General features: G+C 33.5%; 1 protein-coding gene across 1 annotated transcript; it reads right to left on the bottom strand.

Annotated features, from left to right (window-relative positions):
• Positions 1-1,888: 1,888 nt before the first annotated feature.
• LOC111415970 (Niemann-Pick type C-2c) lies at positions 1,889-11,454 on the bottom strand. The gene is made up of 4 exons (XM_023047883.1): positions 11,375-11,454; positions 2,452-2,690; positions 2,109-2,398; positions 1,889-2,044 (listed from the first exon to the last, which is right to left on the bottom strand). The coding sequence occupies exons 2-4, from the start codon at positions 2,522-2,524 to the stop codon at positions 1,949-1,951; spliced, it is 459 nt and encodes a 152-aa protein (XP_022903651.1). The 5' UTR covers positions 2,525-2,690; positions 11,375-11,454; the 3' UTR covers positions 1,889-1,948.
• Between the last annotated feature and the right edge of the window lie 8,546 nt (positions 11,455-20,000).

Here is a 20,000-nt window from a genome sequence, read left to right as displayed (position 1 = left end):
GTCCAATGATGTGTGTTTCTTCTTGCTTCAATTTTCAATTACATATTTGTATTTTTTATTTATTTATACGTTATTCGGGATACAGAGGATTACCCTCCTCACAATAGTATGCACTAACAAGACGAAAACAAAGAATAACAATTCAAAAGAACAACAATGAGCAGTGATTAACAACGTAACAGGAATGATATTCAAAATTAATTACAAAATCTCGAAGTATTATTGACACACGTTCGATTTACAAATAATATTACGAAAAGTAATAAACGACAAAATAAAAATATTCACGACAGTACAATAATGATTCATTATTCGATGTAACGGAATTAAAATGTGCCTTAGTGAAGACTTGGTTAAATTTGTGAGCTAAATTCCAAGCAAATCTTCTCTTTCAATCAATCAAGGCGGCTAATACACACAGTATACTCATACACAGGATTCCAGACAACCGATGCATAATTTAGTACACTATTGACTTAGGCCATCTATAAGGACCTTATACATTGTATGTCAGTAAAAGATCTGGAAATTCTGTTGATGACACGTAAAAACTTATTAGCTTTAGAGAATAATTCTTCCGAATGATTATTGAAAAGTAATTTAGAGTTGAAAACGATGCATAGATCCTTTACGCTAGAAGAAACATTCACTCCTATCCAAACTTGTAGTCATACAATTAGTCTACGGTGTATCTTTTTCTGCTAATTACGTTTATATGATTGTATGCATTTCTCATAATTTAAGTCAAGAAAATTGTTTGTGAAGTAATTTTGCAAACAGTTAAGATCATCTTGAAGTTTCACAGAGTCAGAACTTGATTGGACTTTAGTAAATATTTTGCTAATCAGACGAAGTTAAAAGTATAATTGTTAATCTTTATAGCTTTACATCTGTACGAAATATAAGATAAATATAAAATATGATATCTACATTTGGCTTTTACCATGAGTACCAAGAATCTGAGGTTTGAGAGTATTTTCAACTGTAGTGTATAATAATTTTACGAGTTAAAATTGATTAAATCCATGTTAGCAGTAGAGAAATAAATGGTCAAGAGGAAACAAAAGTTTCAATGTACTTTAACTGGTTGAAAAAATTTTATTTATAATTCGTCTGACTAGTTTCGCCTTATAGGTATCTTCAGAGACTTCGTTAAAAGTTAAAAGTTACATCCAGTTTTTCAAAAAACATTTATAAAATCGACAGATCATGTTGAAAAATATTTTAGAATTTCGAAATGTATTACAAAAATCCAGAAAAACTTTAAAATTATTTAGACGAACACGTTACAAATTAAAAATGGTTGAACTACGTCGTTGTTAAAAAAAATAAAAGTATTTTAAAAGCATTTTTTTTTAACAACTAAGTACCTAGTTCAACTATTTTTAATTTGTAACGTGTTCGTCTTAAAATTTTAATGGATGAACTACGTCGTTGTTAAAAAAAAATTAAAAGAATTTTAAATGTATTCGTCTTAATAATTTTAAAGTTTTTCTGGATTTTTGTAATCTATTTCGAAATTCTAAAATATTTTTCAACATGATCTGTCGATCTTATAAATGTTTATTGAAGAGCTGGATGTAACTTTTAACGAAGTCTCTGAAGCTGCCTATAAGGCGAAACTAGTCAGACGAATTATAAATAAAATTTTTTCAACCATTTAAAGTACATTGACACTGTTGTTTTCTCTTGACCATTTATAATTAATTTGTTGATCTCACAATCAATACCGCTCTACCATTTAAATGTTCGTTAGTTATTTTCTTAAATTTTACGAATAAACTTCTAGGTCATTCTTGAATAATGCTAAGTATGACATTTTAGCTATAATTTTTTATGTTTTCACTTTCAATAACAAACGTCCCATCAATAGGTATAATACACAGACTTTGTTTTAGATGTTTATTAATACTAACAGAAAATATACAAACAAAAGGGTTTCTTTAAATTATTTGGATGGACCTACAACTTTAGCATCAAGCATGAAACAAACCATACCATCGTCGTTCTCATCGAACATGGTGAATTTCAAAGATAAATTGATCTGAAAAAAGAAAGACATTTAAGAATATATATTTATAATAATTAAAATTATAAATAATACTTACTTTTGGGAAAATATCCAAAACTGGCATTTGTAATTTGTATTTAACAGTTTCTCCTTCATCGATTGGACAGAAACGATCAACTAAAGCTTTGCAACCATCAGGTTCGTCTAAAGGATAGTTTACTTCAACTCCAAGAGCGTAAGCAATCGTTTCAGGTCTTAAAACTTCTGTGTAGACTTCTGATTTGAACGAAATCAGTGCTTCAACCAATGAACCTTGTACTAAGGGACATGGAAGTTCTTCGCAATCGTTGACTTGGGTTGAGGAAGGAAGCGGAAGACCATTATCACCTAAATTGATTGGTTAATTAACATTGAAAAAAGTATATAATATAATTGCTTACATTCATATACTGGAGTTTCAGCCGCAACGCAGCTAATTCCAACAAGAACTAAAAGTGCGAGGTATTTTTGCATTTTGCCCTGGATCGTTTCTAAACCAACAAGGAAACTGAAGCAAAGTAGACGGACGATCGCCTTATATACTTATCGGAAACTTTATTATTCAATTTGAAATGTCTACAGGTGTACATGATATGTTATCTTTGATCTCGCAGGTGCGTTTTCTAAGTTTACTCAATGTCTTTCGAAAAAAAAATGATTAATTTGATAAAGCTATAAAGTAACTTGAGGTATTTTAAAGTTATTTTTTTATAAAAACTGATAAAATAATAATTATTATAAAGAAACATAATAATTTTTAGAATCACTTCAAATAAAAGTTAAAAGGAAGTATACAGAAATTTTTGAAACCAAAGTTGATAAAATTAGTTAAGCCGACATTGGTTTTGAAACATTTCATTTGTTAGGTACTTTTTTTAAAATTTATTCGCCCTGCATCTATAAATTAATACCCCACGCGTCCTTTTTCTGTAATCCCGGGTCGCGCGTTAAGTCGGGGAAATCTGTTTTCTGCTCGCAAATCACTTCGGCGGCGGCAACCTGGTTCGAGGTGCGCGAAATCGGCCAGCTGGACGCGATTGTTCGCGACAAATGGGGTGCCGGCGGTGGACTCCCGACCGAGCTGTGTAAGTCATAAATCGAGGATCGCCCCATGAACCGGGTAATTACCGAGCCTGATCTATGGCGAAGGCCACGGCCATGCTCGTATACCACCCCCGAGTAGTCTACAGGGCCCCAACCTGGGGCCAATAACGTACACGATCCGATGGGTTTGGTTTTTAGACGTCCAAACCGCACATAAGAGAATAACTTTGTGCTATGGTACGACCAAAGTGCGTGGGATTCTATGAATGTATGTGTGTGTTTGTGAGTATGTAGATTTTTGTAGGTTCTTGGTCGTTTTATTTGGTGTTTATGGTTGATCATTGTACAAGAAGGAAAAACAAGCGAGGAAGATAAAAATATAAGAATAACTTTAGTTACTTTAATCATTTTGTAAAACGTAATTTTGAAGGAAACCGAATGCTAGGTATGAAGCCTTTTTAATTAAGCACCAAATGCAGAGCCAAAATCAGAAAAAAAGAAGATATACAGGGTGTTCCACGACGTGATTGCCATAGCTTGGGAGTGTGTTGCTTTGGTGATTTCAAGTCAAAAATGTCTAATGAATATACACCCAAAACGCTAACGTAACCGAGCTACAAGCATTTGAAATTATAATAAGTAGTAGTAGACCATTTAAAAAGAAACAGCTTTATTGAATTAGTTGCTCAAAATATTCACCCAGTTGCTGTATACATAGTCTCATAGCTCTTCTTAGAATTGAAATGGTAGCTCTGCTAACAGTCTCAGGATCAGCACGAATAGTTTTTGCGGCATCCATAATTCTAGCTACTAGTTGTTCTCTGTTTTCAATATTTTTTGCATAACCTAAAATTTTCAGTCTTCCCCATAAAACGTAATGTAAGGGATTAAAGTCTGGTGACCTTGCTGGCCAAGGAACTGCTGAACCTCTTCAAATCCACCGATTTGTATAATTTTGATTAAGAAATTCTGTTACTTGTCGACCTAAGGTGCGCCATCGTGCTGAATTCACATTCGTTGTTGTACATTAAGAAGAACATCTCTTATCCTCTCATCCAGTAATATTGGAAGATCATTTTTATGAAATGTAAATAACGAATGGCCGTGAGACTTTCTTCAATTATAAACAGACAATCTGTAACAGGAAAGTTAAAAATTACATTACAAAGTAAATGCCATCGATTGTTAACAAAGCCTAAAATTGGTTTAGTTGTCTGACTTTGAAAGAGGGCGAATTGTTGGCCTGCACGAGGCAGGTATTCCCTTTCGTGAAATTGGTCGAAGATTGAATTGACTGCGTGGTCTGAAGAACATGACCAACATCATCGTTCTGGAAGCGGACTCTTCGAGCGACTAACGAACGTGAGGATCGTCACCTCAGACAAATGAGTCGTAGAGATAGATTTCGTTCTTCGGCTGCAATTTGTGTAGACTGGCCGAGAGATCTGAGGCAGATAGTATTGCGGAGAACTGTGTACCGACGAATTTCATCTTTTAATTCTCACTCATACCGATGTTTACGACGTTTTCTTTAAAAACGCAACTTCACCAAAAACCCAGACTTCTGTGGTGCCAAGAAAGACAAGTCACCTCTAGTTGTCATCCCTGGCAGTTTAAATGTACATTGATACATCCACGAGATTTTACAGCCTGTTGTACTGCCAGGCTAAACGAACACCCTGACATCATGTTCCAGGAGGATAACGTATCGCCTACATCTGGCAGAACTTCCTTCACGAAGAAGGAATAGAAATTTTCCTCTGGAATGCTCAGTTTCCGGATTCAAATTCGATCGAGCATCTGTGGAATATGATGGGTCGCTATATAAGGCGTTTCCATAGCAGCAAACACCTTGCAGGAACTTCGTCATCTACATCAAGCCTGGGATGAAATTCAGACCACGCCTCGCAGAGTTAGACAGTGCATAAACAATCGTGGGGATGTAACATTTTATTGGCATAAATTGTTGGTATTTTTTTTTCATTTGTTATGATTTACTACTGAAATAAATACAAATTACTTGTAAAAATTTCAGCTTTGTGACTTAGCTCTTTATATTATTATAATATTACAATATATTAATATTATTCATTTTATTTTCTGAAATCGCTACATTAATATTCAAGAAGGTGCATCAGAAATCATTTCTGATAAGATAAAGTATTAGTATAATCTCGAAATATCCCAGGATTAACACGGATTAACACCTTCGCATGTAATGATCTTTAGTAGAGTGTTCTCCGCAAAGCTAAATTATATTGTGTATTCCTAATAAGTTTTGTAGAAAGAAATAGGGGCTCGCCAATGAAAGCTTTAAAAATAATAATAATGTCTTTATTATCCAACAGGAAGACCCAATTACAGGATAGAGATCAACAAAAATAGAATAAAAAATAGATACCACGTTTGGGTATAATAATTCCAATTCGGGCAAGAAGTGAAGGCGAGTCGACAGTATAATTGACGATTGTTCGATAAAAATTGTCTACTAGCATCTTTTCTACGATTGCTCAAAGATGAAAAGTTAAATTCTTCCAATAACGCAACGTAGTCAACACCTCGCTCCGGATACTGACCAACTGTTTTAAAATGTAACTATTTTAAGAACCTCTTCTGCACTCTCTCAAGCATGAGCTGGTGAGAAGTATAATAAGGATACCAAACCATGGAACCATATTCCAATATTGTACGAACAAACGCATAGAAAAGTACTGTTAATGCGGTGTTAAGTACTGTCTGATGATAAAACTCAATGTACCACAGGCTGACTTTATTATACTGTCAACATGGTCTTTGAATTGCAACTGGTCATCGAATAAGACAACCAGATCTCGAATAGCGCGTTCTCTGCAGATTGCTTCAACTCCTACACAATAGTTAAACGTTATTGGGTTATTACACCTTGTGTAAGATACGACAACGCATTTTCTTATATCCAGATCAATTCCATTCTGTACAGACCAGGAAATGATAATGTTCAGATTGCACTGTAAGATAACACAGTCTTCAGGGGATGTTACACGAGCGAATATATTTAAGTCATCGGCGTAAGCAAGCACATTACTATCAAGTCGTCGTAATAGATCATTTAGATAAACATTGAAAATAAGGAAACCCAGGTTGGACCCCTGTGGAACACCAGAGTCAGCAGTGAACGTATCAGATTTAAAACCGTTGTAGCTCACATAGCAAAGTCTATGGGAGAGATAAGATGAAATTAACTCCACGAAATCATTGGTAAATCAAAGACTGCAGAGTTTAGAAAGAAGTATTCCATGATCTAATCTATCAAACGCCATTGTAAAATTTGTGTAAATTATATCAACTTGTTGCCGTTTATCCATGTGCTCGCTGAGGAACTGTGTTACCTCGCAACAGCTAGATTTATTAACAATAGGCTGTTACAGGAAGATACAGCAGATTTCAGGTATCAATGAACCCCAAATTGTCGATTTTCGTGGGATAAGTTCCACGACAAACGTAGAAGAAACTTCATGCCTTTTAAAAAGCATGAAGAACAAGAAATCCAAATATTTCTTACGCAGTTAAGTTACACTTGAGATGCTCCAAGCTGTGCAAATTCCGTTATTCTGCAAATCAACGTCTTCCCAATAAAGCTGCTACTATACAAAACTGTTTCCAACAGTTTTAGCAATATATTGCCGATCATAAAGAAAGATGCAGTATTTATTGCATATTTTATTCAATTGAATCAAAACGAAATTTGAAATGTGCTCATTTGGTGCAAATAAAAAAAAAAGAGTAAAACATTTTAGTAGCTTTATGTATCTCGTAAAAAATTGTGAAATAACGTTTCACTCATAGCACCCACGACAAAGCTATTTCTTTTCTTGTTTTAACTAAAACATTATCTTGAAACAACTAATGATAATCATTTTATTGTTTGTGATTTCTTGGTGAAGTTGATAAGTATTTTCAATAATCAATTGTATCACAAGCTTTCGGTTGTACTTGACTCTTCCTTAGTCATAAGTACAACGATTTCATTTAATCTGCAAAATGAAAGTATATTTTGAAATAATCTTTAAATAAAGAAATAAATACCTGATATGTAAGTATAATTTTTATATTTGTTATATTCCATAATTGATCACGTGAATTTCTCTTCGTAACATCACATTTGTCTTTAAATGAAATAAATGACAGCTTATTTTTCTGTTGCTCCAAAAAGTACTAAGTGTGAGTTCTATCGATGGAACTATCATAATCACAGTGTACAGAGTATATTAATTTTTAAATAATTTTTGAATCTACATCACCACTTTTGTAGATACTGTTTCAGATTCTTATTCTTTGTCCTTTCATTTCAGATATAGTAATATTACACAGAGTATATATTGTTTGAACTGTAGTATGAATGACACTAATGTTTCATCAATCATCCTGAAATAATTTTTGATTAAAAATGTTGTCTCAGAATATTGAGATGAGGAGTTATTTTATAGAGTCTAAAGTAAATTATACAGGAGTGGAGAATTACCATCATCAAGCTTCTCTGCATTTTTTGTACCCTCACAAGTAGTACTCAAATTTCAAATTTCTTGTTGGTTTCCATTGATTTGCTTCAGCGTTAAAAGATTTCACCATAAGAAAATGGATCATTCGGTAAATTCACATTTCCCAGTGCTTCTAACAGTGAAGAAATCTACACTATAGTCTATGTAGCCTCTCATACTCAAGTCTACCTCACATTCCAGTATACACTTGATTTAATAAACGAGGCGGATAGGGTAAGGTTGCGTAGTATGCGAGGTTGGTCAGTTTACATACTACATACCCCTGACCCATAAAACGCGATCGTTGGTATCCCATCCTCTGGTTTGTGTTAAAGGACATTATGTAAATGAACGATGTTGTAAAAGCGTATTTATGATAAAGTACAGGGTGCGGAAACATAACTTCCTTTTTTTAAATGTGTGTCATTTAGTCAGTTGATGTCGTAGCAGAGTGCTCTCGTTCGAAAGGGTGGACTATAAAGTTTTGTTCCGATAAAGTTCAGGCGCCATCATGCGTTGGAACAGTGAGGAGCGTACGTTTTCCGTTGAGGCCTACTTTTCGAGCGGATATTCTGTGATCGTAATCCAGTGCGCCTTTCGGAATCGCTTTAATTTAGCCCTGTTGGCCTCTGCCCCGGATCGGAAATCAATTGTTACGTGGGTCACTACGTTCAGACAAACTGCAAGTGCGACAAGACAAAGAGACCCATTAGAGCACCTGAGAACATTGAGGCTGTGAGAGTTTTAGTCTTGCGATCACCACGGCTAGATGAGTTGGACTTAGGGGACAGTTGGTTCCAACAAGACGGTGCAACGACTCATACTTCAAGAGCATCGATGGCTGTTTTGAGTTGTCTCAAAATGCCAAAACGCCTAATCTCAATTAGGGGCGATTTGGAGTGGCCGACCCGGTCTTCCGATTTGGTCCCTTGTGATTTTTTCTTATGGGGTTTTTTGAAATCCTGTGTTTATATGAACCGTCTAAGGACCCTACAAGGTTTGAAGTCCAACATCCAGGAAGAAATTACCAACATAACCCCTGCTATACTGGCAAGAGTCATGACAAACACCAGAAATCGGTTTACTCAGTGTATAGATAATGGGGGACGTCACCTACCTGATTTGATGTTCAAACCTGTGTAAAACAAAACTTTATGTATGTGCCTACATTATAAAAAACAAATAAAAATTTTCTGATTCATACAATAGGTTCTATTAAGTTTTGAAAAAAGGAAGTTATGTTGCCGCACCCTGTATTTAGAGGGTGTTATGACTCTTGTTGTGGTACTCTTCATACCTGAGCTGTATGCAGCGCAAAGCGGTTCGGCATTCGTGAGTACTACATCTTCATAATTACGAGGGGTGGATGTATGACTTTTTTACATTCGCGGTAGATCTTGGCGAACAATCATAGATGATGGTACTGGCTACCCGGGGAACATAAAAAATGTTTCTAATTCGAGGAGATAATAGAGGGAAGAGATAGCGTGGATATCATTGGATTCGTGTGCAGGGAGATGTAGAGTACTGAATAATTTAAAAGGCTATGCTTTGATACTCCGATTATGGTGATGATGCACCAATAAATTCCAATAATGTCCACAATTCATACATTTTCCTGGGAGCTAGAAGAACATACTAAGTGAAAATGTTGAAGAAAGAAAAACAACTACTACAGGACGATCTCTAAGTTGAAAAAAGCAAGAAAAATCAGATACAGTAAGCTGAGTAAGCAGTAAAATTATAGGCTTACGTTTCGTTTCAGGTTATATGGGAACATATAACCTTAAAATAGGTAAGATACATACACGAATATATTACTGGATACGATAAAGCCCCCATTCTTTACAGGACGCACCATGTTGTAATTAGAAATTTGTAAAGGACTACATTCGGAAGGCTATTCACCCTTAACAACCCATAAGTGTTCAGCGGACACGTTTACAATGTACAAAGTACCTATTCGCTTTAAAGCTCCAAAACGGTTTGTTACAAGATGATACAGGCGTTAATCAATTACAAATTTTAGTTCAAGCAACTAACTCAGCCTCAGAAGAAAAAACTTAGTTATGAAAAACTACTTATCATTCCATTACTTACTTATCATTCAAAAATTTCGAGAAGTTTAAAACAGTGCTGGAATCTGAATGTTTGTAGTGAACACTCAACACAAGAATTATTTGTGTCAGTTGCTCTCCAAAGTAATGAATCACATGTGTTAATAAAACGGTAGGAATGCTTAACACTTCCATTGATTAAACATGTTTTTTATTTAACATACTTTAAATAATATAATATTCAAGGTTCCCGTTATTTATCGTGTTGGATGTACATTACTGGTAAGTTATGACATCAATTTATATTGAGTTTTTAAGAGTTAAACTTTGATAGCGATTGAGATAAGCAGCATAATTCATTTATACTCAATTATGACCAGTGATTCCTGTAAATTGTATTGCCTATATATATATATATATTCTTTAATATTTATGAATACAAGATTTACAAGATTTAGAATAAATTTGAATCGAAAAATTTAATATATAAGTAAACTGTCTTATATTGTGACAAGTTACTTAAATCTATAGGAACCATAAAATCTTCATTATAACTGGTCTCCATTGGCCATCAAAGTATCATGTTGTTATTGTAAGATACCAATATTACTAAACTTAATTACGTAATAACAATTTTGATTCAGATTTGGAAATTGTTAAAATAATAAAATCTAAAAAAAAATAAACAATACGTATTCTATAATGCAAAAAATGTTTAAGAAACATATTTCTTGCTTCAAAGATTTCTAGAATCTGCTGATCTCAGAAACGGTCTTTTGTTACGATTTTTTTCTTTGCAAAATATCAGGTGTGTGTGATGCACTCCTGAGCTATTTCTCGATCACTCTTTCGCTGTTATTCCCAAAATATAGTCACCTATTTTAATAGCAGTAGACCCTAGGTTCAATTTAGACATTACTGATCATTCCTTTATGATATAACAATAAAGACTTCTTTATCAATTGAATGTTTTAGATGCTGAGGAAATTATAGCACAATTTTCTGTAGAACCTGCTAATTATAAATAGGTCATATTATATATAACAGGCCCTAAAGAATATATAATAAAGTAATAAGGTAACTAAAGTAAGTAAGTAATGAACTTGCAAATTTTGAAAATTGATAAATATGATATTTTTATAAGCAATTTTATGAGTAGTATAGATTGCAAAAAGTTCTTTTTATTTTTCTATCTCTGTTTAAATCCATTTTTGTAGATTAACTAAGAAAAATTAAATCGTGTGAACCCCATATTAGTAAAAGCATGTTATAGAGTCGTGAGTAGAGGATACCCCTTCGATATTGTTAATGTTTGATAATATTTAACGCGTCTTAACAGATGGGTAAAGAAGGTGCGCCATTCGGTATTAGGAGAGGCGCCGTGTGCCACATATCGGGGGGTCGTGACCCCAACCATCCAAGAACGTCTCCAGTTATAAATGATGTACGATTTTATAGAACGCGTCTAAAAAACGCGACGATATTAACATATTTTAATTAAACGGCGAACGTCCACCCGCGGACAATGACAAAAGTGTTTAATAACAGTTGTATACAAATTGGTTTCCGCATGTGGTATTTCTAGAGATGAGCAATAAATACATCTCCCCAAAGGAAATACTGCTTGAAGATATATTACATCTAGAAATATTACTTTATTTATTTATCCTTGCGTAAATTTTAATCTTCTATAAAAAAGTTTAAACCTCTAAAAATGAGATAAGACTATTTAAGGCATTGATATCCAAGCAGGTGTGTTTCACTACGTCTATGTTTTTATATTGAACATAGTAACAAACTTCTCGATTATCGTAAACAAAACGCGATTATTATCGTCGGCGAATCATTCACGGAGACGGTAGAGATGCTCACAACCCACCGCACACAATAATGGCTTCAGTTAAACGTTACACTTTATTCGCGGACAAAGTTGCTGTGCAAACGGCTCGAATTACGAGCGATCCGGCCAAATCTTGTTTACGCACTCATTAGAAGCGACGCTTAAGGAAAAACGGCGTCGTTTTGTCCACGATATTTTCCATGCGTTGGTCGAGATGGCGTCGCGATGGTTATCTGTACTTACATTTGCTAGAATGTCAATTTTTAGAGCACGTTACAAACCTTGTTTTTGATTATACCAAAGATCTGTTATCGCTTTGATTTTGTTTAAATAAAAATAAATGTTATAAATTTTCTATGTTAATGCTTGTTTAAAAAATGGTTCGATTTTTATTTAATCTATAAATATAATATTTCTTAGATAAATATAAACGAAACACCTGCGGATGTTATCTTTGGATGGAAAAAAAATATATCAGGCGATTATTGTCAGATGTAATCACTTGAAATTAATGTTTTTAAATCTAGAATACAGAAATTAACTAATATTACACGTTGTTTCAGTTATTTTTAGCAAGTCTCTTAAAAAAGGAATATTTTTCGATAAATAAATTTGAATGGTATTATCATTTATTTTAATATTCATATCTATATTTGTGTATCATTTATTATACATTATAATTATTTATCATAATTATTGCATTTCAGATAAGTTTTAACCTGAAGCATTATTTTCTCGTCGTTGCAACGTTTTGTTATGGTCTTTTCTAATGTTTTCAACGGTTAAGTCTTGTAAGATGCACAAAAGATTCCTTTTAAAGAGTAGCCTATATTATTTAGGTATTTATGAAAAGTGTTCAATTCTATTAAAAAATATGTAATGAAAATGCTGCATTATACGGAATTTCTAGTTTTGGTGTTATTTTTAACAACTGAACTTAATTTTTTAGAACTGTGCAAATTTCTGTAACTACACTTTGTCAGCAATATCATCCAGGTTTGCATTCTAATATAATATTTTATATAATATTAGATACGATAAGTTTCACACAATGCTTGTTATTGGTAGGAACAACCTTCTTCTAACATAAGGCCTCCTGGAGATCGCCAGATGGCTCACATTCATCATATAGAGGAGTCAACATGAAGTCAGACCACATTCTATTAGTGATACAATGCTGTAAATTGCAAGTAAAAATTTTATTAACATACTACAAAAATAAAAAGGTATCTAGATATAATATACCACGACTATAAGCTCCGAAATAGCTTAAGAGTAGTCTCAACAGGTTACAAATTGACACATACGATGAAGAAAGTATGAACAACCAAAGGCAAAAATACAAGACATCGTTGAAACCATGTACAAAACAGCGTTTAGAGAGCAACCAAGAGAAATTAATGATATGATGAAGAATATATCGTTAAGAATAAAGCTGAGAAGGAAAATGGAAGAGGTGAATAGAAAGGATAGGTACAGTGGAAACAGAGGAGAGAACAGCTGCAAGGTAAAATGGTAAGATTGGAGAAGAAAAGATCGATTTAAGAAATTTCTGTAAAGCACTGCCTCTCACAAAGGGAACCTTATAAAACCAAGACATAATGTTCGATGGATGTAACGCTTTCAAGACTTACTAAATAATAACATTTCAACGTCAGAAGCCGAAGATCCACAAAACTTGCTAGAAGGGGACATGAGGAACACAACTATCTGGCAGTAGAGAAATTAAAACAAGAGGGATAAATATAAAGAAAAAAACTAATTGGTTATCGCTTTGTGGAGGGTCCATGCAGAAGGGTATTAGGAATTCAACTGCCTATATGAATGACGTAAATGATTGCAGGAGAAGTCTTCATAACAAATATAGTTGCCATTGCGAATGACTGCTATTCCTCTGAGAATGTGACAAGTACAAACATGTCGGCTCCTCAGTTGTCAGGTAGTACACTTCACAAGCAAGCTATTCCTTTGAGAATGTGACAAGTACAAACATGTCGGCTCCTCAGTTATCAGGTAGTACACTTCACAAGCAAGCTTGCAAAAATATAAAGCTGACAATATATAAAACTCTGGTGAGACCTAGACTAATCAACGCAAAGATGTAATAATCCTTTACACAGGTAGTATGCATGCAGAAAAGCTTGTCGACAAGGAAAATTGTGTTGGGAAGTCGTGGTTGCCAACGGAAGAACCATATCGTGGTTGTGGCAAGGCTTAGAATCCGGAGGATCCTTCTCAATATTTTATTCATGCTTGATTCGTTTCAGTGTCTGCTTGTAAATTCGCTTCTTGATGTAATAGTGAGCTAGAATTACGTCAGGTCGTATATGAGTTGTTGTATGAGTAGTGGATAGTATTGGTATGCAGAGGACCATCGCCGAAACTAGTATCTGGTATTCACTTTTCTATACCGATGTTGATGGTACTCATTCATTTTCCTCAGATCGGTAGTAAGTCTTTGAAAAAATCAGGTATATAGGGTTGCTGTCATCTCATTTCAGTCGAGGTATTAATCTGACATTCTGCCTTCTAGAACCTTCCACACAATGACAGATAATAATTTATCTCAATGTTGCAATCATTATAGCAATGTTCATACATTGAAAACCGTAAAGTATCATCCATAAGATGACTGTGTAAGAAGAACACATTTTTGTGAGCATATGCAATAATTCTACAACTACGACGAAAACATCTATTCAAAAACATTTATGTTTCGACGAGGCGATACATATTTACATTAAGTGAAATTGACAAAATTGTCGATATTTGGTTATCAAAGTTCATATTGAGTAAATCTGCTACCGGTAATTTTATTCGTATTAAAATGATTAATATTAAGCCCTACACCTCTAATTACCTTTACGTGATACATAAACACATGCAATGCTTCTGATTATTGCAATATAATTAACCACACTTTTATATCCGAATTGTTGGCTATTAGCCTTTCCCATTCTAACAGATCCAATTTCCAGGACATATTCTTGTTAATTTTGGTATTTTGGCGACTAGCTTTGTTAGTTACCTGCCTCTATGACACCATGAATATTTGAATTTTGCAATAACATTTTTAACTTTATAATACCAAAGGGTGTATTGTTTACAACATTACTTCTGGAAAGTATAGAAACAAAACGTATTACAAAGTGTCTGACACCCAGATACATGCTGATTACTACATACTCATATCTGATAACTAAGTTACATTTACGATGTAGCACATTTTGATGTAAGCGGTCTTCTTTTCATATAGATCCGTCTCTTCCTATGAAACAAGGAATCTGATGACGTTTTCACAGTGGAAGCACATTTCCGATATCTCTATCTGTTCTTGCTCCATGTATTTGTTCAACTGAAGCTCCTACTTCTTCTAGTAAACGAAGTAACCGAGCTTACTTTTGTTTCATTGTTCTAAGGTTAATTTTTAATGTAACTATTGTATATTAAGCTCGATAGACCCAAGATTAGTCACCAAGCTGGAATCTTAACAAAACAATCGGATGCATATAAAAAGTCGATGATAAAACATCATATCGCTACACAAAGAATTGTAAGTTATTATATGTTTTTTTATTATGATACAGACAATCTGGAACAGCAAAGTTAAAAACTGCATCACAAAGTAAATGTCATTTGATGAGTGAACGTTGTTTCTTCGATTGTTAGCAATGCCTAGAATTGGTGGAAGACCGCGGTTTATATTATATATAGATATTTCGTTTCGTGAAATTGGCTGAAGATTGAATTGAAACCCTTCAACAGTGCTTCAAGCATGGACTGCGTGGTCTGAAGAACATAACCAACATGTGCATAAACAATTTTATTGACATAAATTGTTGTTTTTTTTTGTTTCAGCTGTTATGATTTACTACTGGAATGAATACAAATTGCTTGTAAAGATTTTAGCTTTGGTACTCAGCTTTTTTGAAGTGATGCACTTTTTTTGACACGTAGTTTATGTCGTATAAATCAATTTATGGTGGTATAACTGTGCGAACAAGTAGTATACTGATCATTGAGAATGTACTGCTGAAGTGAAATTGTTAATTTTTAAGTTTCATAACATGTCAAAAACAAAACTTTGAAAATACCATCATATGTTTGTTTTTAGGAATTAAAAACCGATTTATATACCAAATAAAAGCTAACACTTTATGTTTTAAGACGATCTATAAGACTTTTACAGAGAAAAATAAAGCAAAAGAATTCTGAAAATACAACAGTACCTATGCTAAATAGTAAGAGTAAAAGAAAGATTATGATATGGACCACAACAAATAAAAACAAGGTAAGTCCGGTTGTATGGTCGCGATCATAAAATATTGTGATTATGTTTCATATCTTCAGCATATCTAAGAGGCCGTAAAATTTTTATATATTTGTTATATATCGGGCGGAGCTGCGAGGTCGGACATCACGCTGTGTTAGTAGCGTAACCCGGTCGTATCTCGACTAAGATCTAGGGGCATTAATTAAATTATACGTTACCGTTTTTGTTCTCGTTTCATTAGGGGAACCATTTATTCGAAATGTTTATGTTTGGTGGAAAACGAAAGGCATTCGCGCGCCGTTTTCCATCGCGACGGTAGCGCGGTTTTACGGGAACATTTAATTATTAATAATTACCTTTGCGTGTTCTCGATCTGTTTACTTCAAACATCTCGTTAATCCTATTTACTTACAAGGTAATTTTAAAGTAAAATATACTACATCGAGACATAGTACACAAATATTAGATTCAGTTTGTTAAATAAATCGATTTACACAATTTCCAATGTGGTTTGCTTTGGAGTGTAAATCTGTTGAAAGGTCTAGTTATAATTCAAAGATGTGACCACCCACAATAACCGAACAAACTCATATATCCCGAAAACTAATACACCCAGTTCAAGATAGTAATTTATTTATATGCGAATCGATGCGGTATCGATCGTTCATATATAGCGAAAGAACAATATTTGCAGGAAGACGCCCACCGCGCGGCCAAGAAGAACGCCCTTGGAGGCACATTCACGTCCCTCCAAATTAAATTACTGTATCGATAACGTCATCCGGGCAGACCTACAGCGATTAATTGACGGTTTCTCGTTCTCTTATACGAAAGGAAAAATTAAAGGGGATTCGAATTCAAGATTAATTTAATTCATAACATACAGAAACGAAAATCGTAAATTATGTAAATAAATTGTATCAGCAAAAGTACTTATCATGTAGAAACAGTTTACACATACATTTTCAAATTCTCGAAAGAAATATGTTGTGATATTCTCATTAAATATTAATTCTCTTGAAATATTTTACCTTAGTTCCTTGTATAACCGTATTAAATTTTTTTGTGATGTCTTACATAGCCTATTTTTGACGACATGATACGTATTTATAATTCGAAAGATTTTAAATTCATGTCTCACATTAATATATAGCATTCCGTAACGATAATATATATTATATAAGTTATTAGAATTTAAATAGCTCAATAAGAAAAATAGAAAATTATTACATTCTTCGATTTAGTTCATTTATAATTAACTTACATTTATAAGCTATTCGTAATTTATTATAAAGAACAATTTATTTGATAGTCACGATTTAAAGTAATGCTTAACTCAACTTTATGTAAATACAAATTTTTGAAATGTAAGAATATTAAAGTAAATAGTACCAGAACGCTTAAAATAAAATATTATAGTTATATGTTCCAGAGATAACATACTCAAGCTAGCGGCGTTGGCAATAATAACATGATATTTATTTGTGATACAAGATGCGACTATGACATAAGTAGAATCTATAAAGCAGTATATTATCATCAATTTGGACCGATTTAGATCTTATTTTTCCACGACTTTACTTGTACAGTTTCAGAATAAGTCCTGTTTGTACTAGTTTCACGCTAAGATCAATAGTTACTAGAGATATATTTTGTATTATTTATTCGTCCTCTATTATTCAATTTTCGTATTTCTGTAGTTTTAAGATCGCACATCACCTGTATTAACCTTTCTTGATGCTGTATCTTTTTGTGATCTTAATTAATTTAGCTATATCACAAAAATAATTCTTTTGACACAGTTGATCTTAAAATTCTGTTTGTATTCCTGGGTTCCCTAGGTATAAGTGCCAATGCATTGGTTTTAAAATTAAAATTTGTGCACACTCCAGTATTGAATTGACTTTAACTATGCAACACCATGATGTTTTAAAAATGCACATGTTAGTGCCATCAATAACATGAATTAGAATTTGCATTTCAATAAGTGCTATGTAATTAAGATGTGTATCAAGTGCGAAACTCCATGTCCATGCTCACAGAACTACTCTACAAGTCTCGCATACTGGACGGAATTGATGGAGAATTAACACGCCGAGAATATGAAAAAAGCGAATATGGAAATTTGACAAAGTCTGGAATTTTCCAATACATGGAATTTCATAATTACTAATAGATAAATCTTCCTTGGACATCTAGTATATGTTAGAGTTCTGTCATTAGCGAATATTGGAACTGACTTGGATTAGTATTATGTAAGTATCGTCTTTTCATACCTTAGATAATAAAAAACCCATCAGTACATATCCCAAAATTCAATATAGAATCGTTGAGCATGTATCTACAGGAGATTTATATTGGCGAAGAATTTATAAAAAAGATGGAGATTCATAAAAAATTAACCACGGTATTAAACAAAATACTTGTAGCTCACTAGTATTACCAAAATCATAACAGAAAAAATCTGCATCAATATAATCACTGGAAAGGATCAAAAAGGCTTCCGAGACACTCAGATCACTCGTACTGTAGTGACCGGTCTATGTGATCATACGAGAAGCAGTACAATAATGCGATCCCTCATATTGACATGATCTGCCCATTCTCGTCACCGGAAAGTTTGGCCATAAATAGACCATGCTACAAAAACCAAACACCAACCAATCATTTAAACATCTAAAATCATTTAAACATCTAAAAGATGGTATGAAAGTCGCAGGCGGACTAAAAGTAGAAAAAACAGGACATCGTCCTATTAGAAGACAAAGAAGAAGAAAAGTCTGAGTGATCGTATGTGTTTGGTTGCAATTTATTTTAATTCATTTCAGTGTTTTTTGTTGGGGGATTGAATATAGGTCATTAGTATCTCATGGTGAATCGCGTAGGTTACCTTTCGAGATGAATGTGAGTAGTGAGATTGGTAAATACATATTTTTTAACTTTAAAATAAATTCTAAGCAATCGCTGTCACTGAACCACTTCTTTTTATGCTTTTTAGCTCGTTTTGCCTTCGTGGGATTGTTGCCTTTTTCTCTCTGTGACCTCTTTATTGTTTGTTTATCTTGGGTGTAGAATATCGCCAGTCAAGTCTAATATTTGTCATAAGATAACGACAGCCTACAAACAGCTGATTTACGGTAAATGCTACCATTTCATACCAGCTACTTAGGATTATCAAAATCAAAGAACTGACCCTTAGTGGATGATAGTAATCTTGTACTTCAGTGTAGTAAATGTTTTGAGAAAATTATTTCAGACATTTCAACGTGGCATTAATTCGGTTTGGAGTCGAATTAATTGAGGTCGATACAGTTGAAATTTGGCAAATTTCTGAATCTGGCCCTGGTTCCTTTTGACTTTCTATATAGTATAGTGTATAATAATCAGTCAAAGCTGCACCACACATTTCAATATTTTTCACCAGAACTAATTCTTCTTGGAACGTCTCTAAATCATACAAATCCGAAGAACAGATTTTCCTAGCCTTTATAATGTCTGAATTGATATATACTTAAGAAAAAACTCTTTGCTTCCGATAATATTTATTTAATTTAAATGACAGGACTAGTTTCGAACTATGTTTTAACGTGTTCTGTACTTGTGTTGTTTATTATGATGTAAGTTTTTATACTCTAATCTTTGTACTTTAGTTTTATTATTACTTATGTATTTTAATATGTTTTGTATTGCTTTTATAGAAGACAGCTGATGATGAACATAGTTCGAAACTAGTCCTGTCATTTAAATTAAATAAATATTACCGAAGCAAAGAGTTTTTCTTAATTATATATCAATTCTTATATTCCACTTCCGAAACATGGACCTACACAAATTTATAATATCTGTTAAGATTAATTGATCCAGTATTTTTTGATGTTGATAGTGCACATGGTGTGTTCTATACAGGAGACAAAAATGTTGTATTTTTACCGAATTCAAACTGTTGCATTACGTGGATAAGGGTTAGAGTTGCAGAGGACGGTGAGGACATTTGTTCACTTTTACTGAACCTTTTCTTGTCTGTGTTTCTTACTTGTCTGTGTTAGTGGTTTTCCTGGTTCTAATGTTATTTTATAATTTTTTTTCCATGAGTCCTTTACAGTTTACAGTTATACAACACTTAATAATATTGGGTTAAAAATATGGTGCTAGTTGTACAGTTTTGCTGTGCAACTAGCAATGTACTCCGTACACTTTTATATTCCACTTTCTGCACATA

Source organism: Onthophagus taurus, chromosome 1, assembly GCF_036711975.1.
Source record: "Onthophagus taurus isolate NC chromosome 1, IU_Otau_3.0, whole genome shotgun sequence".
In the NCBI taxonomy this organism is placed as follows: Eukaryota; Metazoa; Arthropoda; class Insecta; order Coleoptera; family Scarabaeidae; genus Onthophagus; species Onthophagus taurus.
The sequence above is the reverse complement of the archived record's forward strand: the minus strand, read 5'-3'. Positions and strand labels throughout refer to the sequence as shown.